Here is a 23492-nt window from a genome sequence, read left to right on the forward strand (position 1 = left end):
AGGACTAAGATTTACACCAATGTACAGTGATTTGTATGTAATTTTAGAGGACTCACAGTCGTGTGCTCCAATCCACACACAAATACAAAGCAATCTGACCACATGTTAAACTGTTTTACAAATGAGTACATGAAAACCTAAATAAATACTCATCATTCACGCACAAGTTAAGTTCTGCTCACAAATGGATAATTTTCTCTATAAAAACCCTTTCTGTGCATACAAATGTCAGAAACTACACGTAACACCTCTCCTCGCTCACAAAACCTTGAATACGTGTGCACCACTCACCTGGTACTCACAGATGATGTCGCACGCCCACGTGGGGTTTTCAAGCAAATTTTATGCTGTCAACTTTGCACAGATCCACAAATGTAAGCTGCCTGTATAGATGATTTTTGTTTGTTTATTTCAAATAAAGTGGACACTTGTAAAGGCAGAAAGTAAAAGAACAGTAAAGTAAATGTAAAAGTTTATTTATGTAGCATATTTTACAGACAGATGTCGCAAAGTGCTTCACAAGAGAGGTATCAAAAACACAATACAGTCATAAATACATCATACAAGCCCTGGTCTAATTAAAAGATTTTCGAAATAAAAATGTCTTTAGCTGCTTTTTGAAGGTCTCCACCGAGTCCAAACGCTGTACAAAGGAAGTGCATTCAACAGTCTGGGTGCAACAGCTTGGAAAGATCAGTCCCCTCGAGTTCTGAAACAAGTGTGGTGGACCACTTGTCTAAAACTAGGTGGAGTCCAACTGAAAACTTTTGCATGTGTGCGTTTAAAAAAAACAAAAAAAAGTTTCTGCTGTTCAGTCATCTCCACTTCGGCTGGTGTTCATAGGCACTGATTCACCCCAGAGAGATGGCCCTGACTTGTTTCCCAGTGAGCCTTTACTTCTGCACATTGTGACTACGAGTAGCAATAGGACTAAAACTAAGACGATGAGAATTACAATAGCTATTATTATATAAGTCCTTGTGCTACATTCAGAATCGGCATTAGCATCACCTGCAAAGAAGAAGACAAAGAAAGGTATTTCCACATCTTTTGATATTTACTGAGAAAAATGACGTGTTAAGGGAAGTGTGTCAAGACATGCCTACCTTCTGTGAGAACACTGACATTGAAATGCCCTGACTTTTCCACTGCAACTTTTCTCCACCCACGAGACAGAGAAGGCAGCCACTCCTCTACCTCACAGAAATACAGGCCACTATTTTCAGGACCAGGATTCAAGAACGTGAGGCTGAATTGGCTGGGGTCAGGGTGGTCGTATCTCAGGCGAACATTCTCCCCAAACCTGTCCTGTAGAGTCGAGTTTCTGTAGACTGTAAATATGGGGCGCTGTTTCGTTTCTATTTCTTTCTGCCAAAACCATGTGACCTGGAACTTGGATTCATGGCTGGATTGTTTGTTGATGTTACAGGGGATAGTCAAATCCTGGTTTCTGCTTGTATTCATCTCTGCTTCCTCCTTTGGAATAGAGAGATTGTTTTCTGTGAATACGCACAAGGATAAAACTTTTGTTTAACAAGGTATCAGACCTGATAAGACCTGATAATTCCATTTCTTGAGAAACTTGATGTAAACCCTTTCAAAATGTTTTTCTCCAGTTGTTTTATAAATGTATTCTCACCTTACCAAATATTTAATTCTAACTTTTAGATACTTCACAGTATAGACACAGTTCTGATCAAATCACCAATGATTTACTAATGTCAGCTGTCTCTAGGCTCTTAAACATACTCGTGCTCCTTGATCTGAACTCTTCTTTCGATATAATCTCTCATTACAAATAAAGAGATTAGAATGCGTTAGTAATGTTACCTTGGGTGTTAAAGACTTATAGGGCTAATGAAGGAAAAAAAAATCAGGAAAAATCAGGAAAGAGGAGGAGAAAAACATCCATGCAAACATAAGCTACAACATTAAGAACATTAACATTCCAACAGAACACTTCTAAAACTGTGATCATACCTGTTACTTTTACACTGACTTTGATAGCACCACCACTGTCTGAGGCCTTCAGCTGCCAGTGAGCTTCATTATCCAGCTGGTATTGATCCACTTGGCACCAGTAGGTTCCACTATCCTCTTCATGGGCTTTCTGAATACTTAGGTAAAAGCTTTTCTGAGTGGGTCTGGACAGGCGTAGCCGCTCCTGCAGGCCTCTGATGTCTTTGTTCTCTGGGTAACTCACCAGGCCGGTGTGATCAAGCTCCACCAGGGAGGCTTTCTTCAAAGAAGAACTGTGTGCAGCAAAATGCCAAATGACTCGATAGAAAACCGAAGAACCAGAAGCTCCTGAGGTGATGCTACAGTTGAGCTTGACTTCCTCTCCTTCTTTGGCAGTCAGCTGCTGCTCTTTCTTATCTAAACGAAGGTTGGGGGCTAGAAAATAGAAATAAGAAGATGAAGTTATATATTTCTAAATGGCATGTTTCATTTATTTTTGTGCTTATTGTATATGGCATGTGAAGTAATAAAGTAATGAAAAATAAATGTATTCACCAGGCTCAGTAATTGTTAGCACTGTGCTTTTGGACACTGTTGAGAGCAGATACCATTCACCACGAGGATCTTGAAGCCACTCGCCCACTTTGCATGTATATAAACCTTTATCTGAGATTCGAGCTTGCCGAATAATCAGTTCAAAAGTGGGTCCTTTGCTGCGCCTCATGCTGATTCGCTGACGCAGGTCCACCTGGGATTCCGTTACTATGGAATTCCGGTCCAAGCTTACAATGGTCTTATTTCCTGCATTTTCCTCATGCAGCCAGGTGATCGAATAGAGTGATGATTCAGACGTTTTTTTGACGATGGAGCATGTTATTGTTATGTCAGTGCTTATAGTTCTTGTCAACGCAGGAATAGGTGACACATCAAGCCTGCTTACTAGAAAAGGAGACAACATTTTCATTATTTTCTGAGGAAACAGGAAAAAAATGACTCTTTCTATTTAATGATGCCCCAAAATGGCTGCAGCTGGCAGTACCTGGGTTGTTTACTATCACAGAAAGCTGATTGGATGCTTTCAACTCCTTGTGCACATTCTTCAGTAAGACAGACACATTACACTGGTAGCTTCCTCCTTCTCTGTGGCTGGTACCAATGACCAGCAGATAGTACATGACTTCAGTTTTTCTGCTTTCTACTCGTAGCTGGTAGTGGTTCTGATCTGCAGACCAACTGATGGTGCCATCAGGGGAAAGTGTCAGGATGGTGTCTGGTGTTTTAGCCTCACGTTGCACGCTCCAAGTCACTGTTACCGGCATGTGTGGACCTTTGACCCGGCACATCAACTCCAATTTTTCTCCAACAATCACCCGAGTCTTGCGACTGATTAGAGACACTCCCATCAGCGTGTCTGATACAAAAATCCAAAATGGTCAGTGACAGCAAGTAAGAAAGGAGAAGCTGGTGATCAAGCAATCATTAGTGTTAAAGAAAAAAAATCATGCATCATTTCATCTTTTAAAAAAGAAAAGGTTAGCTTGAATACACAAAAATGACTTTCATCCAATATGTGTCATGACATCTATGTCTCAAGCTTATAAATGCATGCATTAGCCAGCTTTAGCCATATATTTATGCAGCTACGTGTCATTTTTAAAAATTGTAAGCGAAACCTAAACCACATTTGCCCTAAAACAAAATATTCAGTCAAACACAAACATTCTAAGGATAGCTTTTTTTGCCTGAAAGCCTGGCTTGGCAAAAAACCCCATTTGTGCATGTGGTTTGTTAATGTGTAACCTACCCGCTGAGTGTTAATGTCTCCTGTCATATAGTTATGAAAATGCAAAGAAATTAAAATAATTCCTTTTACCATCCTGCCTATTAGTCTGATATTCAGCATTGTTTGCCTATTATAACCACTACCCTCCTTTTCACATATGCTGCTCACCGTTGCCTCTATAACTTATATGTCCAAAGAAACAGCTAATCCTGAGCTGCCCCTGTGATATACTCATTTGTAATTCTGTCCATCATCAAGATGCAATGAAAACATTAGCATCATCAAACCTGTTTTGACAGAGCCAACAAATCATACTTCACAGAAAGTTAAACCTTCCCAAAGTGGTTTTAGAAAAGCTCAACAAATCACACCACTCAATAAGAACAATGAAAGTAATATCATATGTCTTGAATAGTTTGTACTACACAAACACACAGACACATCTTACCTATAGAAATCACTGTCACAGTGGTAGTTTGTGTCTGGTTGTGAGTGTTGCCATTAGGTTTGCGCTCAGACACAGCACACTGGTACACTCCTGAATCAGACAGTGTGACCTCATCAAGCGCTAGGGTGAAGTTGTCAGTAGATGGACGCATCACCTTCACTTTGCGACTCATGAACTCCTCTGCTATCTCTGTAACACCCTCCTCATTTATACTGATGATGTCGGTGAACGAGGCCGTTGGTGTTGATTTGTGTTGCCAGGTGACAGAGAGCTGACCTTGAACCCCATCCACTTTACAGGAGAGATGCAGCCCGCCCCCTTCGGCCACATTTACAGCCTGCTGCATTTTGACTGTCAGCCTGTTTTCTGTGAGGAGATGAGGCAACAGACAGATAGTACTGCTGTGTTTGAGAAGACAAAATAATTTCCCTAACAGTAAAAAAAAAAAACAGAAACAAAAATATGCAACCTAACACTTTGTTTAAGCCTTAATACCAACAGATTCAAATCAACAATGTAAAAAGGAAAGTGAAATAAACCCTGAATAACTGAGTGTGTGTGTTCACTATGACAAACCCTGGGGCTGAAATGCTACAACAAATAATATTCAGTCAAACATTCTGAAGACAGTTTTGTTTTCTGAAAGTCGCACTCACAATTCAGCTAAGAAACACACAAAACAAAACAACTTTTGCTTTTTGTTAATAACTGTGCAATCTGATTGTTGAGTGTTGAGATGTGGAAACCTAAAATTTTGACTCATGACAATGCAAAGAGTAAATCCACTAAACAACATGATTTTGCTTTGCAGATGTATTCCATCTAGATTTCCGTTGGGGAAATGTAACGTTTGATTTAATGTTGTTCAGTAAACAAAAGAAGGGTTCCCAAAGGATTACATTAAGACTCTCAATATCAGTACAGTATGTTTCGGATGTTTTTATGCCATTTTCTTGTAATATGTCACTACGGATTAAAGTGTTTAATGAATATATCTGCAAGTAAACAGCTAATTACTCAAACTGACCAAAATCCATATGTTTACTTTGTTATTCATTCTGTAATATTTGAAGTGTAGTTTAACAAAGAAGTGTTAGAATTTATGATAGAAACACCTGTTACAATGAAGGTAATATCATATTTTACATAGTTTGTACTACACAAACACACAGACACATCTTACCTATAGAAGTCACTGTCACAGTGGTAGTTTGTGCCTGGTTGTGAGTCTTGCTGTTAGGTTTGCGCTCAGACACAGCACACTGGTACACTCCTGAATCAGACAGTGTGACCTCATCAAGCTCTAAGGTGAAGTTGTGAGTAGCTGGACGCATCACCTTCACTTTGCGACTCATGAACTCCTCTGCTATCTCTGTAACACCCTCCTGACTTATACTGATGATCTCGGTGAACGAGGCCATTCGTGCTGATTTGAGTTGCCAGGTGACAGACAGTTGACCTTGAACCCCATCCACTTTACAGGAGAGATGCAGCCCGCCCCCTTCGGTGACATTTCCTGCCTGCTGCATTTTGATTGACAGCCTGTTTTCTGTGAGGAGATGAGGCAACAGAAAGAGTTAATAACGTTCGATAAAATTAACCTAGTGTATGGGAACTTACAGGTTCCTGGTGCTGAGGTAACAAAAGGCTGTGCACCAGGTGTGGTAGGCCTTTGTCTTGTTCAGTGAACGGGGTTGATTAAATACCGGCCTTATCTTTGTGCAGTAAATGTACTATCAGCTAGATGAGTCACTTTAGCCGATTAATTACTAACCTGGGGCTGGATGTTTCTTTTAGAGCTATGTCATAAACTTAAAACAAAACAAAACAGTGTGTTAGTGAAGTACCTCTTGACCCATTTTGTTATTTTATTGATGCAAATTTATGTTAAAGCCCTTCCTCAGAACCTTAACCTGTAGCTGTGGGGATTTACATGTTTAATTATTGAGCATATTTGTAGCAATGCAGTCGTGTATGATGTGTTAATGCTATGCGTGATTCTAATTATTCCTTGCTTCTGTTTCGAATTCCAGTCATGTGCCAATTATTATCCACTGGAGTTTTTAAATGGTTCCTATTTAAATTTTTTTGTTTTAGATATTGTGTTAGTGATTTTAACCCTGGTCCTGCTGCTATATTTAAGGTTTCCTGGTAGCAGCCGGTGTATTCACTGGAAGTGGTCGGGTGTTAGGTCGGACCTGGTGAGGTGATGGAATTGAGTGTAGTGGGTTTTGGAGTGTGATAACTGAGTTAATACATAATAATTTTAATAGTGCTTCACACTGTGCCACAACCTCTGTGTGTGCCCGTGTCCAGTGAATTTTAGTAGGACCAGTGGATGTAGTCAATGAAGCTACTTATAACAACAGCTGAAGTGGATATTTTGACTGCAGTGTTTGTCACAACTTCTTCACTCCTCTCTTTGGGAGCAGACAAACAATGTAAAGGTACAGTGACTTAAACCCCTGAATAACTGAGTGTATATGTGTTCACTTTGACACACCTGTGGCTGAGACGCTGACCCGCTGTGGGCTGGAGTCTTTGGGTTCTCCCTCAATAAAAGTATCATCTTGGCCTCTCTCTTGAGGCCAGACTGTACAGATATACTCTCCCTGGTCCTCAGTTCTCACAGGCTTTAAGATGAGACGGTAATTTCTGTTCCCAGTTCGGGCGGCTCTGAGCTCTCCATTTTTCTGTCGAACACTGTACTCCGGTGCCACAGTGAGAACGCCTGTGGGACCAATGCGGGCCAGCTCCACACTTCCCTTGAGCCATGCTACAGAGAAGAATCTTTTCTCCACGTCCTGTGTGTTTATATTACAGGACAGCATCAGCTCCTGCCCCTCCTGCAGCGCTGCCGGCTGTGCTGAGATTTCCACTGCCAGAGACGGAGACGATGGCTCCACCACCTCTACTCAAGACAAAAAATGAAAACAGTGAGACATTCACACAGGTGTCTATAGGATAAGTAAACATTAATGTGCTGACCAATATCAAGATGTGTTATAAATATAGCACGACTGAGTAAAATTCCAACCTGTGGCTTTAACTGTCAGGGTCATTTCTTCTGCATTCTTCTGTATGATGATGTACCAGGAGCCATCAGGATCTTGGATCCACTCCTGAGCCTGGCAGTAGATCCTACCTTGGTCTGATGGCTCAACCTCAGCCATCTTTAGGCTGTACGAGGCTTCTCCCCATTTATCTAAGCGTATGAGACCTGCTTGGTAACGCCTTTCAAACCCCTGGCCTGGGCTCAGTGTAAAATCTCTATTCAGAGAAATGATAGGCTGAGCGTCCTCCTGTCCATCTTTATGGAGATACCAGGCAACAGACAGATGGGTGTGCTGGCTGGTGCTGCTAGAGGCCAGGCATGTTAAAGTCAGAGCTTCACCCTCGTTTAAGCTCAGTGGTGTGGAAGCAGATGATGAGACACTCAGGGAGTCTTCAATCACTATGAAACCACATCAGAGAAATCAAAAGTCATGAATGCTCTGACATCATCTGTACCATACCTACATGAAGACACATTCAAGCGTTATGACTGAAAATCAGGATGGTGATTGATTACCTTTAACGACTGTCTTATCAGAATACTCTCCATCATAAGCACCTTCTAAGTTGACTGCAGTACATTCATATTCCCCTTCATCAGTTTTCTGCAGGCTTTTTATCTCGAAGCGGACTGAGTTTGGTGAGAGACGTTTCAAAGCAATTTCATTTTTTCTCACACGGGTTAGGTGAGAAGAATATCCAAAAGTATCTTCATGTGAACTGATGATTTGGATCTCAAAGTCTGGGTTTGAAGGCTTCGTCATACGGAATTCAAAATGTTTGTCAGTGTTTTCATTTCTGAAGCCACTCACACTGCAGGTGATGTAGAGGGGAGAGCCTAACACACGATACAGAGGCCCAGCTTGTGCTTCAGTTTTCACTCTGGCCTCTCCTGAGTAAAGCAGAGACAAAACACAAATGAAGTCATCTGAATCCTGAAACTTTGAAGTGTCACTCATGTATTTACAAGTATATTTATAAGTATCTAACATATACTGTAGGTTATGGCACACTGCATGAATTGTGCATAGAACATCCATTGATATACAGGTGCACACAATGTTTTCAGAAAGATTTTGACATTTTTTATTTTTTGAGGTCTTATTTCCCTGTGGAAATATGTTTGTATGACATTTATGATTAAAAGAAAATGTTTGCAAGTTTTGTCAGATATCACCTGTAACGGTGTGTGCTGTTGGCTCGATTGGCTTTATTTATTTCATGCAGGAATATATATTTTTCCCCACAGAAAGCAAACATTACTACTTTGTCATAAAAGTGATTCGTGAAAAGTGAAAATAATTTGGAGGAGCTAATTTTCTGTAGCAACTAAACTGATATTAAACTATGGAGACCAAAAAATAATTAACATTTATCAATCAGTGAGTTTACTCTGAGGTTTCTGCTAAATATAATTTCATAAAATGTGAAAAAAACATTTACAGACAACACAAACAACATCTTGGGTTTATCTGAGACATTAAAATTAATATTATGGAACTACAGGAATTCACTGTACTACTTACCACAATATAAAAGTTGACCCAAGCAGAGAATCACACCCGCCCTCCAAAGAGAGAGCACGAAACTCATCGTGTGCCTTCAACTTCAGGCTCAACACTGTACGTCCTCGGCTGCGATCAAGCCCTTGGTTAATGTGTACTGTGTGATCTCTCTGTGCCTTTTCATGCCTTGATTTGCCTGCGCTTCAGGTACGTTACGAACCTCTTTGAAACCTTTCACGCCGTAAATGGGAACATAATGACGTGCAATTTCTTGGAAATGTTATTGCGCGTCCCGCTGAGGGAGACGGCTACTATTGTGATTGGCCTGTTCAGACTGCTCCTGTGCATTTCCGGTGTTCTGACAAAACGTCCTACTTTGGCAAAACGTCCTACCGCAAGTAGTTTATGCACATTTCTGCTGTCACAGATTCATTCCAGCACAAATGTAAGTAGGTATAATGGTTTGCCACTTAACTTTGCCCATCAGAGTATGCTTGTAGCTCATAATTATAAAGCCAGGACGGTTTGCCACTTCATTTTAGCCGTTAAAGTATGCTTGTAGGTCACATTCACAAAGGTAGCATGATTTGACACGTAATTTACCTGTCAGAGTATGTGTCTAGCTGTTATTAACAAAGGTAAGATGATTTTCCACTGAATTCTAGCTGTAAAATGATGCTCCTAGCTCATATTCACAAAGGTAGGATTGTTCGCCACTTAATTTTAGCTGTTAAAGTATGCTTGTACGTCACATTTACAAAGGTAGGACGGTTTAGCACTTAATTTTACCCATCAGAGTATGTTCGTAGCTTATATTCACATAGGTAGGATTGTCCGCCACTGAAATTCGTGTTGTGCGCATGCGTAGAAACAACGGGTAGGATGGATTCCCAGAACACCTGGCCTCGTACATGTCAGTGAATTCCTGTCGGGAAATTGCCAAACAGTGTACGAAGAAGTGGAAAAACTGGAACGACAACTGGGCTTCTTTTTTTTTTCTTGCTTCCCCAAAACAAGTGGGGAGAGAGAAGGGCAAAACTGACCACCGCTAGACATTACAAATACATGTCTTAAAAATAAAACCTGCTAGACAGCAAGTCGCTTCCACCTCTGAATTCGTGCAAACGAAACTCATGTCTTTGCGCGTTCCCAGCAGGTAATGCACGTTTTTGACATTGACATTTACATCCTTGATCAGATTCTTGCATAGGCAGCTTGAGAGAAAGTAGTTAATTATGCTGCTTAGGACCACCCCATCTAAATTCGGCCACTTACTGCAAACTTTGCAAGCTTGAATGTGGTTGTTTGAATGATGCTGTATATTAATGAGGCAATAGTACCACCTAGTGGAGAACATAAAGACGTACAGTTTATCCAGTCATATTCAAATCGGCATTTTAATTTGCAGACTACTTAAAAATAGTGGGGGACTTTATTTTTAAATGTTCATAAAATTAACAAAATAACGTTTTATGTGTTTGTCATTCTCTACCCTGATGCCATAAAAAATATTCTTAGGTATGTTCAAAAAAGGCATAAAGAGCTTCACAGCAGCAGTTTCTACTCTTAAAAACCTTGGCACTGTTGCAGACTGGTGGCCTGTCCAGGGTACACCTCGCCCTGTGGTGGCTGGGAAAGGCTCCAGCCCCTCCAGGACCCTGAATTGGGCATGCAGATGAGAATGAATGGATGTATTCAACAGAAATGGTAAAAATGGTAAATGGCCTGTATTTATATAGCGCTTTACTAGTCCCTAAGGACCCCAAAGCGCTTTACATATCCAGTCATCCACCCATTCACACACACATTCACACACTGGTGATGGCAAGCTACATTGTAGCCACAGCCAATGCTAAGAAAGTATTTTAGGTAGGAGACTGTATTAGTCCTTAAACAAAATACACATTTGTGAGACAAATACAGAAAGTAGTATGGGGAAAAAACATTTTATGAAGTGAGTATCAATCAGAAAACATCCATCTATCCTTATTACCGTATTCACCATATTAAATTCTGGTTAAGAGAAAAGAGATTTGAAATGATGAAAGAAAATGTATTCTAGTGTAAACTGTTCAGGACATGTGTTTAAGAATAAAAATATTAGAAATTCACTCTGAATGAGACAGAATAGAAACTGCAAACAAACCAGAAATGCTCTGTAGGCTAAACCGTGAAGCTTCTACAGGCCACATGCCAATCAGTGATGTTTTTAATTAGCAGCAAAAAAAGAAAACCAGCTAGAGATGCAAAGTGTTTTTACCTTTCCCTGCACTGCCATGCTTCGTCCCTGTTTGAATCAGCATGGATTATAATCATAACAGAAACTAGGGATCTATAGAAGTAATATATGGCACAGATTCCCAATTTATTCACACCTCCTATGGAACAATACATAAATAACACCAGGAGTTTTTTCCCAGTTCAAGTTGGCACATAATTAAGCAGAAGCCTGCTAATAATGGGTGAATTGCATGTAGTATCATGTATCATGAAACCTTTTCTTAGCTTCATTAGGACTTTGAGTCTTCTTTTGAGCTATAGACTGAACAATATGATATTCCTACATCTCAATTAGATCATCTCTTTGTCCTAAAGTCCTATTTTGAGACTTACAGTGTTTCACAGACCTGCATGTTTCATTGTCACATCAAGCTGCTGCTCAAAATGCAGGTGAAAGACACACTTACAGAAACATTGAAAGAAATAAGGGTTAAGTTTTCCAGAATTATAGATTTGATTAACCTCTTAAGCCCCAACGCCCCCTGATACGGGGGCAAAAGGCAGGAGATCAGGTAGGCTTGGGGTTTAAGAGGTTAAAGAAAATTGGGGGGGATGGAGATCTTGGCTGTGAACCAGAGGCTATGGAATCAGTTTGGAGCCACCCATAAGGACCAGCGGGTTTCCCCGGACATCTTCTGTTCCTTCAGGAAACTGCAGTCACCTTCTATGAGTGCTCACACGCTGTTGTTTTAGCAGACTTAATGTTTAACATGTTTGCAGTCTAAATGTTGGGGAATATTGCTGACATTTATATTTTGGACTAATTGGAATTTCTTTTCTTGCAGTTTTAGGATCTTGAACACTGGAATCTTGAGCTGATAATGGTTCTGGACTCAATATCGAAGGACCACAAAACTCAGTAGCTGTACTGAAGTTAACAACCATCAGATCGTCTTTATTATTATTGCCAACACGATGGAAAAGAAATATTGCATCCTGTTGTTGGAGCTAGATGGAAACCTAGGGGTTCGTCAACGTTATCTAGACATTTCACCCAAAAAATGTCCTCATGGTGGTGCTAGAGGTGAGGCCACGGGATCCACAACATTACAAGTGGCACTAATATTCTTCCTGGCACTTTGCCATTTAAGTGTGCTAAACAACCAGACAGGCAGCATGCACAACTGACATATGAAATCTACTCATTGTTTGTGTATGCAGGTACGGACAAACAGAGTCATTGTTTTTGTAAAAGCAGTGTTCTTTCAGTGTCATTTCCCACGAAAAGAAGGGGAAATGTGTAAGCCTACTGCTTTAATATCACTGACCTCTATCATATAAAATTATATAAAATCATATCCGTCAATGCAACATTTGTGCAGTGATTTGCCTCCCAAATTTTTTGGTTTTTTTTGTTTGCCCCGACAGTCATTGCCATGGCAACACAAGCAAGTGAAATTACAGTAACGTTTAGGGGGAGGCTGTACCAAGGAGCCGAGTCCACCACTTTGTAAAATTCAACCAATTCAAAAATTCAAAACAGCACAACATCTCTCTGAGGCCGAGAGAACTACAGTCTGCCATAAAGTGCTCTTTTAGTCTCTCACATCTTTCAGAGCGACGCTGCAAGTTTTACCTCAACTTGTATACAAACACCACACAAAAGCCTTCCTTTTCTTTCAGCTGTTCACTGAAAAGGAAAGGCAACAAATCGATTCAATTCTAGTCTTTTGCACAGATGGACTGTTAAAGATTCATAGAGGGTGATGCAGGAAGCATTGAGTGAAATAGAGAAAGAATGACAGTGTGAGAGACACCACACATATATAGTACATTGCATCCTATGAGCCCCTACATAGCCACACACTATTATTGTTTATGTCTTTTTATATTTTTTTTATTTTGACACATTGACACGTCAAAGTGCTGACTTTATTTTTCACTTTGAAAGCACTCACATCAACATAAAAGCAGTCCTTCAGGGGCAGTAGACCTGCCCAAGCCTATAACTTTTGAAAAAATAAAATTCATAGAGGAATACAATCCATAAAAAGTAACACTCAACTTAACAGCCAGTGGGACAAATGCAAGATGAATAACCATGAATTAAAATGCTTTAAATGGCTGACCAATACCTATGTCCACCATATGTGTGCAGTTCATTTTTACAATCCATTGATATTCAGTATCTTATCTAATGATGAACTGTCAAGGTCTATTCTTTAGATGCCTTTTATCTTCAGTTAAAAAATTAAATCAGAATTATTGTTTCAAGCCACAGCAATGAAAAAAATGTAATACTAGATTGCATATGACAAACATAAAAAAACGAGACACACACACACATATATAACACTGTGCATCATGGCTCAGATGCAAATGAGAAATACTGTCATCACCAAACAATTTTTGTAAGCTTTAGCAAAACAATTTTGTAACAATAGCAAAAAAGGGAAAAGTTTCATTAGTAAGTATCTCGTGAAAATTCTTAAGAACATTGTGGCAATCAGTATCTAACATTTAAATGTCTGCCACATAGACAACTCAGCAGGATTTCAAGACCACACAGTCATTCTGAGCATTACCACAGCACTTCCCGGTTGAGTAATTGCTGAGCTAGTTAGACATTCACCACAATTTATGCTTATAACTGCATGGAAACGTGCTACATTGCAACGTCTTCGCAGATGTGAAGCCACAGACTCACCACAGTTCAGCTGCTTGTGCATTCGGGCCTTAAAAATGAGCAGAAGTATCTATAAAATGAGAATTGCCTTTCTAAATGTAGTTTCATTAACTCCCAAAGAAAAAAAATCTTCCTACCTGTACTAAAAGTAAATCAGCAGAGCTACTTCATGGAATGTTATAAACAAATGAATGGACACAATTATTTAAATGGAAAATTTTACATATTTTTGCATCATATCTAAAAGACACCAAAAAAAATGTCTTTGCTGTTCAATCATCTCCACTGGGTTTGTTGTTCATAGGTACTGATTCAGCCCAGAGAGATGAAGATGAGTTTTTTCCTTGTGAGCCTTTACTTCTGCACACCTTGAACATCAGTAATAATATAACCACCACCATAATGATGAGAACTGCAATAACGATTGTATAGGTTGTTGTATTGCATTCAGATACGGCATTAGCATCACCTGCAAAGAAGAAGACAAAGAAAGGTATTTTCAGATGATCTTGTGATATTTACTGAGAGAAATGACTAAGTGTGTTAAGACATGCCTACCTTCTGTGAGAACACTGACATTGAAATGCCCTGACTTTTCCACTGCAACTTTTCTCCACCCATGAGACAGAGAAGGCAGCCACTCCTCTACCTCACAGAAATACAGGCCACTATTATCAGGACCAGGGTTCAAGAAGGTGAGGCTGAATTGGCTGGGGTCAGGGTGGTCGTATCTCAGGCGAACATTCTCCCCAAACCTGTGTTGCAGAATGGAGTTTCTGTAGACTGTAAATATGGGACGCTGTTTCGTTTCTATTTCTTTCTGCCAAAACCATGTGACCTGGAACTTGGATTCATTGCTGGATTGTTTGTTGATGTTACAGGGGAAAGTAAAATCCTGGTTTCTGCTTATATTCATCGCTGTATCTTTCTTTGAAACAGAGAGATTGTTTTCTGTGAAAAAGGACAAGAGCAAACCTTTAGTTTATTAAGGTAACCAGTGAGACCTAATGAAATTCAGTTATACTGACACACAAGGGAGAGCTTGAAGAGATGAAACAATCAACAGCAAAACAAGAGAGGTGCCCAGAAGACAACTGAGAAGAGTGGAACATTTTGTCAAGGTTTTGGGAATTACATTTGATTCCTTTTTTATAGAGTTAAATTAGATGATAACACTAAATTATATATGGCTGATACAAAGTTACAGCAAGAAGATTAAAGATAGTCTCTTGTTCATTTCTAGCTCCATCTTCATTCAGTGAGGGGACTAGAAAAACCTTTGCATGCTTCACAGTGCAAACGCATCTTGATTTGAGTCATATTTGGCTGCCCACTGAAGTTCATCTAGTTCCATTAAAGGTCTCCAGTCACAAGTGTGGATGGTTGGGGCTGCTTTACTCACATCCAAAGCTGTGTGCTCTCATATGGCTGTTCTGGGGATGTCAACTCTCTATGACTTTGTACAGACCCAGAATTAGAAAAGGCCTGAAGCACGAGCTTTTGACTTGAATTTAAGATTGAAACTTAAGTCTTGTTTGATGTCATCCACCACTATTAGGGTCAGATGGATTGACACAGAACTTGTAACTAAGGGAAACACATCACCCGCTTCTTAATTGGTTTAAAATGTGCTTACAAGTATCCTTAATTCATACACCTCACAAAATAGCTAGACTATTAGGAGCCCAACAGAACACTTCTAAAACTGTGATCATACCTGTTACTTTTACACTGACTTTGATAGCACCACCACTGTCTGAGGCCTTCAGCTGCCAGTGAGCTTCATTATCCAGCTGGTATTGATCCACTTGGCACCAGTAGGTTCCACTATCCTCTTCATGGGCTTTCTGAATACTTAGGTAAAAGCTTTTCTCAGTGGGTCTGGACAGGCGTAGCCGCTCCTGCAGGCCTCTCATGTCTTTGTTCTTTGGGTAACTCACCAGGCCGGTGTGATCAAGCTCCACCAGGGAGGCTTTCTTCAAAGAAGAACTGTGTGCAGCATAATGCCAAATGACTCGATAGAAAACCGAAGAACCAGAAGCTCCTGAGGTGATGCTACAGTTGAGCTTGACTTCCTCTCCTTCTTTGGCAGTCAGCTGCTGCTCTTTCTTATCTAAACGAAGGTCGTTGGCTAGAGAATGGAAAAAAATTAATATGAAGTTATATATTTTTAAATGGTCTGTTTAATTTATTGTGGTGCCAACTGTATATGGCATGTGAACATGTTTCTGAAGTATGAAAAATAAATGTATTCACCAGGCTCAGTAATTGTTAGCACTGTGCTTTTGGACACTGTTGAGAGCAGATACCATTCACCACGAGGATCTTGAAGCCACTCGCCCACTTTGCATGTATATAAACCTTTATCTGAGATTCGAGCTTGCCGAATAATCAGTTCAAAAGTGGGTCCTTTGCTGCGCCTCATGCTGATTCGCTGACGCAGGTCCACCTGGGATTCCGTTACTATGGAATTCCGGTCCAAGCTTACAATGGTCTTATTTCCGGCATTTTCCTCATGCAGCCAGGTGATCGAATAGAGTGATGATTCAGACGTTTTTGTGATGATGGAGCATGTTATTGTTATGTCAGTGTTCATGTTTGTTGTCAACGCAGGAATAGGTGACACATCAAGCCTGCTTACTAGAAAAGGAGACAACATTTTCATTATTTTCTGAGGAAACAGGGAAAAAATTACTCTTTTTATTTAATGATGCCCCAAAATGGCTGCAGCTGGCAGTACCTGGGTTGATTACTATCACAGAAAGCTGATTGGATGCTTTCAACTCCTTGTGTACATTCTTCAGTAAGACAGACACATTACACTGGTAGCTTCCTCCTTCTCTGTGGCTGGTACCAATGACCAGCAGATAGTACATGACTTCAGTTTTTCTGCTTTCTACTCGTAGCTGGTAGTGGTTCTGATCTGCAGACCAACTGATGGTGCCATCAGGGGAAAGTGTCAGGATGGTGTCTGGTGTTTTAGCCTCACGTTGCACGCTCCAAGTCACTGTTACCGGCATGTGTGGACCTTTGACCCGGCACATCAACTCCAATTTTTCTCCAACAGTCACCCGAGTCTTGCGACTGCTTAGAGACACTCCCATCAGCGTGTCTGACACAAAAATCCAAAATAGTCAGTGACAGCAAGTAAGAAAGGAGAAGCTGGTGATCAAGCAATCATTAGTGTTGAAAGCAAAAAGGAGATGTGAATACATGGCTACAAAACCACAACTGGCTTCTCAGTCTACACAATATGGCTATTGTTATGTCATCCTTCATTTCTTACGTAAAAGCAAAGAACATTGCTTGTAAATGTAAAGTTTGGTTTAATTGCAGGGGTACAGTAAACAAAGGAAGGATTCCCAATGGTGACAAGATCTCAATATCAGGTTTTGGATATTTGTCTAGCATTTTCTTGTGATATATCACTATGAGCTAAAGTGTTCAATGGACATATCTGCAAATAAACAGATCAATAGCCAAGCAGATCAAAATCCACATATTTACTTTGCTAATTTATTATTAAACAAATCAAAACACTCAATAAGAAGAAAAACCTGTTGTAATGTAGGTAACAAACACACAGACACATCTTACCTATAGAAATCACTGTCACGGTGGTAGTTTGTGTCTGGGTGTGAGTCTTGCCATTAGTTATGCGCTCAGACACAGCACACTGGTACACTCCTGAATCAGACAGCGTGACCTCATCAAGCACTAAGGTGAAGTTGTGAGTAGCTGGACGCATCACCCTCACTTTGCGACTCACAAACTCCTCTGCTATCTCTGTAACACCCTCCTCATTTATACTGATGATCTCAGTGAACGGGGCCGTTGGTGTTGATTTGTGTTGCCAGGTGACAGACAGCTGACCTTGAACCCCATCCACTTTACAGAAGAGGTGCAGCCCGCCCCCTTCGGTGACATTTACAGCCTGCTGCATTTTGACTGTCAGCCTGTTTTCTGTGAGGAGATGAGGCAAGAGACAAATAGTACTGCTGTGTTTGAGAAGATAGTCATAGAAAAAGTAATTTTACAAACAGCAAAAACATAAATAAGAAAACTAACACTTTGAAACTACAAGTGAGCCTTAATAACAGCAGGTAAAATCAACAATGTAAAAAGGAAAGTGAAATAAACCCTGAATAACTGAGTGTGTGTGTTCACTATGACAGACCCTGGGGCTAAAATGCTACAAAACATAATGTTCAGTCAAACATTCTGAAGACAGTTTTGTTTTCTGAAAGCTGCACTCACAATTCAGCTAAAAAAATACATAAAACAAAATATTTTTTGCTCGCTGGTGATAAATATGCAATCTGATTGTTGAGTGTTGAGATGTGGAAACCTAAAATCTTGACTTATGACAATGCAAAGAGTAAATCCACTAAACAACATGATTTTGCTTTGCAGATGTATTCCATCTAGATTTCCTGTGGGGAAATGTAACGTTTGATTTAATGTTGTTCAGTAAACAAAAGAAGGGTTCCCAAAGGATTACATTAAGACTCTCAATATCAGTACAGTATGTTTCGGGTGTTTTTATGCCATTATCTTGTAATATATTACTATGGGCTAAATGGTTTAATGAATATATCTACAAGTAAACAGATTAATAGTCAAGCTGACCAAAATCCACTTTTTACTTTGCTATTTCTTCTGTAATATTTGAAGTGTAGTTTAACAAAGAAGTGTTAGAATTTATGATAGAAACACCTGTTACAATGAAGGTAATATCATATTTTACATAGTTTGTACTACACAAACACACAGACACATCTTACCTATAGAAATCACTGTCACAGTGGTAGTTTGTGCCTGGTTGTGAGTCTTGCCGTTAGGTTTGCGCTCAGACACAGCACACTGGTACACTCCTGAATCAGACAGTGTGACCTCATCAAGCGCTAAGGTGAAGTTGTGAGTAGCTGGACGCATCACCTTCACTTTGCGACTAACGAACTCCTCTGCTATCTCTGTAACACCCTCCTGACTTATGCTGATGATCTCAGTGAACGGGGCCGTTGGTGTTGATTTGTGTTGCCAGGTGACAGAGAGCTGACCTTGAACCCCATCCACTTTACAGGAGAGATGCAGCCCGCCCCCTTCGGCCACATTTACAGCCTGCTGCATTTTGACTGTCAGCCTGTTTTCTGTGAGGAGATGAGGCAACAGACAAATAGTACTGCTGTGTTTGAGAAGTTAATAATAAAATAATTCAATTTCACTAACAGTAAAAACAAATAAGAAAAATCACCTTGTGTAATCCTTAATAACTACAGATAAAATTAACAATGAAAAAGGGAAAAGAGTTAAACCCGGAATTTGTTCACTTTGACACACCTGTGGCTGAGACGCTGACCCGCTGTGGGCTGGAGTCTTTGGGTTCTCCCTCAATAAAAGTATCATCTTGGCCTCTCTCTTGAGGCCAGACTGTACAGATATACTCTCCCTGGTCCTCAGTTCTCACAGGCTTTAAGATGAGACGGTAATCTCTGTTCCCGCTTCGGGCAGCTCTGAGCTCTCCATTTTTCTGTCGAACACTGTACTCCGGTGCCACAGTGAGAACGCCTGTGGGACCAATGCGGGCCAGCTCCACACTTCCCTTGAGCCATGCTACAGAGAAGAATCTTTTCTCCACGTCCTGTGTGTTTATATTACAGGACAGCATCAGCTCCTGCCCCTCCTGCAGCGCTGCCGGCTGTGCTGAGATTTCCACTGCCAGAGACGGAGATGATGGCTCTACCACCTCTACTCAAGACAAAAAATGAAAACAGTGAGACATCCACACAGGTGTCTATAGGATAAGTAAACATTAATGTGCTGACCAATATCAAGATGTGCTATAAATATAGCACGACTGAGTAAAATTCCCACCTGTGGCTTTAACTGTCAGGGTCATTTCTTCTGCATTCTTCTGTATGATGATGTACCAGGAGCCATCAGGATCTTGGATCCACTCCTGAGCCTGGCAGTAGATCCTACCTTGGTCTGATGGCTCAACCTCAGCCATCTTTAGGCTGTACGAGGCCTCTCCCCATTTATCTAAGCGTATGAGACCTGCTTGGTAACGCCTTTCAAACCCCTGGCCTGGGCTCAGTGTAAAATCTCTATTCAGAGAAATGATAGGCTGAGCGTCCTCCTGTCCATCTTTATGGAGATACCAGGCAACAGACAGATGGGTGTGCTGGCTGGTGCTGCTAGAGGCCAGGCATGTTAAAGTCAGAGCTTCACCCTCGTTTAAGCTCAGTGGTGTGGAAGCAGATGATGAGACACTCAGGGAGTCTTCAATCACTATGAAACCACATCAGAGAAATCAAAAGTCATGAATGCTCTGACATCATCTGTACCATACCTACATGAAGACACATTCAAGCGTTATGACTGAAAATCAGGATGGTGATTGATTACCTTTAACGACTGTCTTATCAGAATACTCTCCATCATAAGCACCTTCTAAGTTGACTGCAGTACATTCATATTCCCCTTCATCAGTTTTCTGCAGGCTTTTTATCTCGAAGCGGACTGAGTTTGGTGAGAGACGTTTCAAAGTAATTTCATTTTTTCTCACACGGGTTAGGTGAGAAGAATATCCAAAAGTATCTTCATGTGAACTGATGATTTGGATCTCAAAGTCTGGGTTTGAAGGCTTCGTCATACGGAATTCAAAATGTTTGTCAGTGTTTTCACTTCTGAAGCCACTCACACTGCAGGTGATGTAGAGGGGAGAGCCTAACACACGATACAGAGGCCCAGCTTGTACTTCAGTTTTCACTCTGGCCTCTCCTGAGTAAAGCAGAGACAAAACACAAATGAAGTCATCTGAATCCTGCAACTTCAAAGCGCCACTTGTGTATTTATAAGTATTAAAGTATCTAACATATATGTTGCAGGCATGTTACAAATGAATGATAGAATGAATACACAATATTTTCAGAAAGATTTATATATTTTTTTATTTGTTAAGTTATTTTCTGCAAAAATATGGTTTTTATGACATTTCGGATAAAAAAAGAAAAAATGTTTGCAAGTTTTGAAAAAAGATATATTCACCCTCCAGGTGATGGCCACAATCAGCCATGTGACTGTGTTTTTTGTTAGTTCCTTTTTAAGGAAACTGTGGGTTCCTGTCACAAACTGTCTGAGGTAGTCTTACAAGTCTAGACGAAGATTACGAGGATAGGAGTGCTATTCAGACCGTGATAGAAATCTAATTAAATCAAATAATGTGTACAATCGTCTTCTTTTCATCCAAGTAAAAACTGCTTGTTTTCTTGAGTCACTTTATTTTCCTTCATGTAGGAAATATTTTTTCCCCAGAGAAAGCAAACATTTTGTCAAGATCTGCAGGCTGCAGATGATGTGAAACTGAATGAGGACCCCAATGCAGGAGACACTGACAGGCAGGAACAAGTTAATATAAAGTGAGCTTTCTATTAACACTGATCGTAAAGGTATAAAATAAGAGAAACCAAAATTGAACAAATTAAACTGGGAAATACGAGGAAACATGGAATCTAAACGACAGGAGGGCAGCTGAGGAAACACTCAGACTACAGGGGGGATAATATATAATAATATAGCCTATACACAAGGGGAATATTGAACACTTTAAATTCCACACTTTAAAAACAAAACACTGGGTCAAAATCCAGATCCATGAAACATTTATTGCTACCTATTTCATGATGCAAATGATGCATGAAAATAATTCGGAGCTAATTTGCTTTCGCAAACAACACAGACAATATTTTAGCTTTACCAAAGACAATGAGCTTAACATGCAAATGTACTGATGGTAATTCTATATTTTTATTCTATTCAAACTGGACATACAGTGTGTTCTTACCAACAGCTTACTTTAACACAGTTAATATTCTGACATCTCCGGTGAATCCTCGAGGTCACTGACTAGAATCCACTCCAGCTAAAGGAAGCCAGTGTACCACTTACCACAACGCAAAAGCTGACCCAGGCAGAGAATCAAACTGGACCTCCAAACCGAGAGCAGGAAACAACTCATCATGAACCTTCAGCTTCAGTCTCAGCACTTTACGTCCTCGGCATAGCCTCTGTGATCAAGTTCTTAGTCTGTGTGAAAATCTGCCTGTGTCTTTTCACACTTGTTAAAGTGGTTTATGTTTCCTGTCGGTGACCTAGAGCAAGAGGAAGTCTGAGATATTTCCTGCATACTGCACATTATTCATGACTTTTGTGTATGTGTAGAGGTGGATTGGTGGAGATCAGTAACATCGCTCGTTTTTTTTCCGTCCTCGATCGAAACATTGGATGGTTACACGCGTGGTTAGACAACCTTAAGCCGAGCGGGCTCATAAGTGGGTCACCAACCCGTTCATTCTGTTCATTTCTATGTAGCGTTTTCAGAGGGAGAAACGTTTTGTCACTCACCCAAGCGATTTCTTCAGTCTCAACTTTTGCATAATGACTGAAACTTGGTGCTAGTTTCAGTCATTGTGCAGAGCTATACTGTTTACAAGGTTGGGGGGAAACCTGCAGTCAGCTGCGACTGAGATGAGACTTCCAGATGGACGGAATGAACTTTTTGGGAAAACATATGTAACTTTTCGATTATTCATCGACTTCCTTTAAAATATATTTTCATAGCATGATCATATTGTTGCATAGGCGACTTGTGAGATAACGTGGTTGCGGTCAAGTTGCGTTGCTTAGAAACGACCCTTTAACGGTCCCCATCTGAGTTTGACCCAGTTTTTGCAAACAGTGAATGCGTCTGTTTGAACATTCCTGTAGATTAATGACGCAATATTGCCATCTGGTGGAGACCAGAAAGACGTACAGTTCTACACAGTCAAATCAGCGTTTCAACATTTAGACCGTTTAAACATGGTGGAAAACGTTTGATATAATAGAGACAAGCTAAGAAAGAGAAGGGGTAAACATTTTATCAAGTTCATACAAACAAGAAAATTTAATGATGTATGCAGAAGAAATACAGGATTTAAGAAGCCCATAAGTGATATTTCAATCCAGAATGACTATTGTGAATTCAAAAACAGTGGGGGGAAATGATGCCATGATGTAGCTTATTAATAACTAATAAAGTATTTTGTTATAATCTACACTCATCCATCACTTTGTTAGGTGCATTACTGTGCATACGTTTTAAAACACCCCTCATTTCTTTAACAACATCCCAAAGTGGCCAATATTATGCTGATGGTTGTTGTGGTATATACTGGAAAATGACAGATAGGTGCAGGAAGGTATTCATGTGCAAAGATAAATGGTAATATTGTATTTAAGGTCATAAATAGAGTTCTGCCTTTTTCTCCATTCTGTATCAAGATGATCCCTGCTTTAGTAATGTACAGGTCTGGGCTTTGGGGAGGCCAGTCCATGACTTTTACTGCATTGACAGTGAACTTTTTGTTCATAATTCCATCAATTTTAACAATTTTAGATTCCCAACACCACTGGCTGAAATTCAGCCCCAAAACCTCCACAGTGTTTTACAGATGTGTGTAATGACACATGTATAACACTTACTGTTTTACAGCTTTTAACCAAAAATTTCAAATTTGGAGTCATCACTCTATATGACATGTTGCAACTGATTTTCAGTTCAGTTCTTGTGTAATTTGAAATATCTCAGCCTTTTCTCCCTGTTTCCTTTCCTTAAGAATGGCTTCTTGACATCCACCCTTCAAAGATACCATTTCTGATGGTGTTTCAATGAACAGTAGATGACTAGGTGAAGGGCCAGATGCATTTTTCAGGTTTTGTGGCAGGTCCTCCAGGTCCTCACCCCTGGACTTTTTTCTTGTTAAGATATGATCTTCAAATAAGGTTCATTTGTGT

At 40.2% G+C, this 23492-nt stretch overlaps 2 protein-coding genes and 1 long non-coding RNA gene across 7 annotated transcripts; 1 reads left to right on the forward strand and 2 right to left on the reverse strand.

Moving 5' to 3' along the window:
• Nucleotides 1-460: 460 nt before the first annotated feature.
• Nucleotides 461-9034, reverse strand: LOC146690758 (immunoglobulin superfamily member 3-like). 3 transcript variants are annotated; one of them, XM_085433836.1, is made up of 11 exons: nucleotides 8771-8973; nucleotides 7762-8136; nucleotides 7228-7644; nucleotides 6694-7101; nucleotides 5374-5739; nucleotides 4191-4556; nucleotides 2999-3370; nucleotides 2515-2898; nucleotides 1981-2394; nucleotides 1107-1499; nucleotides 461-1011 (listed from the first exon to the last, which is right to left on the reverse strand). In XM_085433836.1, exons 1-11 carry the CDS (start codon nucleotides 8835-8837, stop codon nucleotides 812-814), a joined length of 3762 nt encoding a protein of 1253 aa, XP_085289962.1. In that variant the 5' UTR covers nucleotides 8838-8973; the 3' UTR covers nucleotides 461-811. The 3 variants fall into 3 exon arrangements, with proteins under 3 accessions (XP_085289962.1, XP_085289963.1, XP_085289964.1); XM_085433837.1 differs by lacking the exon at nucleotides 4191-4556 and having other exon boundaries at nucleotides 8771-8972; XM_085433838.1 differs by lacking the exon at nucleotides 461-1011 and having other exon boundaries at nucleotides 1355-1476; nucleotides 8771-9034.
• Nucleotides 9035-9074: 40 nt separating this feature from the next.
• Nucleotides 9075-12327, forward strand: LOC146690759 (uncharacterized). The gene is made up of 2 exons (XR_014915482.1): nucleotides 9075-9194; nucleotides 11815-12327. It is a non-coding gene; the product is annotated as an uncharacterized LOC146690759 (long non-coding RNA).
• Nucleotides 12328-12883: 556 nt separating this feature from the next.
• LOC146690760 (immunoglobulin superfamily member 3-like) lies at nucleotides 12884-22342 on the reverse strand. 3 transcript variants are annotated; one of them, XM_085433833.1, is made up of 12 exons: nucleotides 22062-22342; nucleotides 21606-21808; nucleotides 20064-20438; nucleotides 19530-19946; nucleotides 18996-19403; nucleotides 18440-18805; nucleotides 17253-17618; nucleotides 16396-16767; nucleotides 15912-16295; nucleotides 15373-15786; nucleotides 14214-14606; nucleotides 12884-14124 (listed from the first exon to the last, which is right to left on the reverse strand). In XM_085433833.1, exons 2-12 carry the CDS (start codon nucleotides 21676-21678, stop codon nucleotides 13928-13930), a joined length of 3765 nt encoding a protein of 1254 aa, XP_085289959.1. In that variant the 5' UTR covers nucleotides 21679-21808; nucleotides 22062-22342; the 3' UTR covers nucleotides 12884-13927. The 3 variants fall into 3 exon arrangements, with proteins under 3 accessions (XP_085289959.1, XP_085289961.1, XP_085289960.1); XM_085433835.1 differs by lacking the exon at nucleotides 17253-17618 and having other exon boundaries at nucleotides 22062-22341; XM_085433834.1 differs by lacking the exon at nucleotides 22062-22342 and having other exon boundaries at nucleotides 21606-22045.
• Between the last annotated feature and the right edge of the window lie 1150 nt (nucleotides 22343-23492).

This window comes from Copadichromis virginalis, linkage group LG16, assembly GCF_057382275.1.
Source record: "Copadichromis virginalis isolate Kocher_CV1m ecotype Utaka linkage group LG16, C_Virginalis_male_GT1.1, whole genome shotgun sequence".
Lineage (NCBI taxonomy): Eukaryota > Metazoa > Chordata > Actinopteri > Cichliformes > Cichlidae > Copadichromis > Copadichromis virginalis.

Excerpts from the sequence above, each read along its gene's own strand:
- LOC146690758 (XM_085433836.1), bottom strand. The coding sequence starts at position 8,837 with ATGAGTTTCGTGCTCTCTCTTTGGAGGGCGGGTGTGATTCTCTGCTTG. Across the intron at positions 2,899-2,998 it reads TGTGATAGTAAACAACCCAG|TAAGCAGGCTTGATGTGTCA; the intron begins GTACTGCCAGCT and ends CTCCTTTTCTAG. Across the intron at positions 1,012-1,106 it reads TGTCAGTGTTCTCACAGAAG|GTGATGCTAATGCCGATTCT; the intron begins GTAGGCATGTCT and ends TCTTCTTTGCAG.
- LOC146690760 (XM_085433833.1), bottom strand. The coding sequence starts at position 21,678 with ATGATGAGTTGTTTCCTGCTCTCGGTTTGGAGGTCCAGTTTGATTCTC. Across the intron at positions 19,404-19,529 it reads CCTGACAGTTAAAGCCACAG|AGGTGGTAGAGCCATCATCT; the intron begins GTGGGAATTTTA and ends TGTCTTGAGTAG. Across the intron at positions 14,607-15,372 it reads AGTCAGTGTAAAAGTAACAG|AAAACAATCTCTCTGTTTCA; the intron begins GTATGATCACAG and ends CCTTTTTCACAG.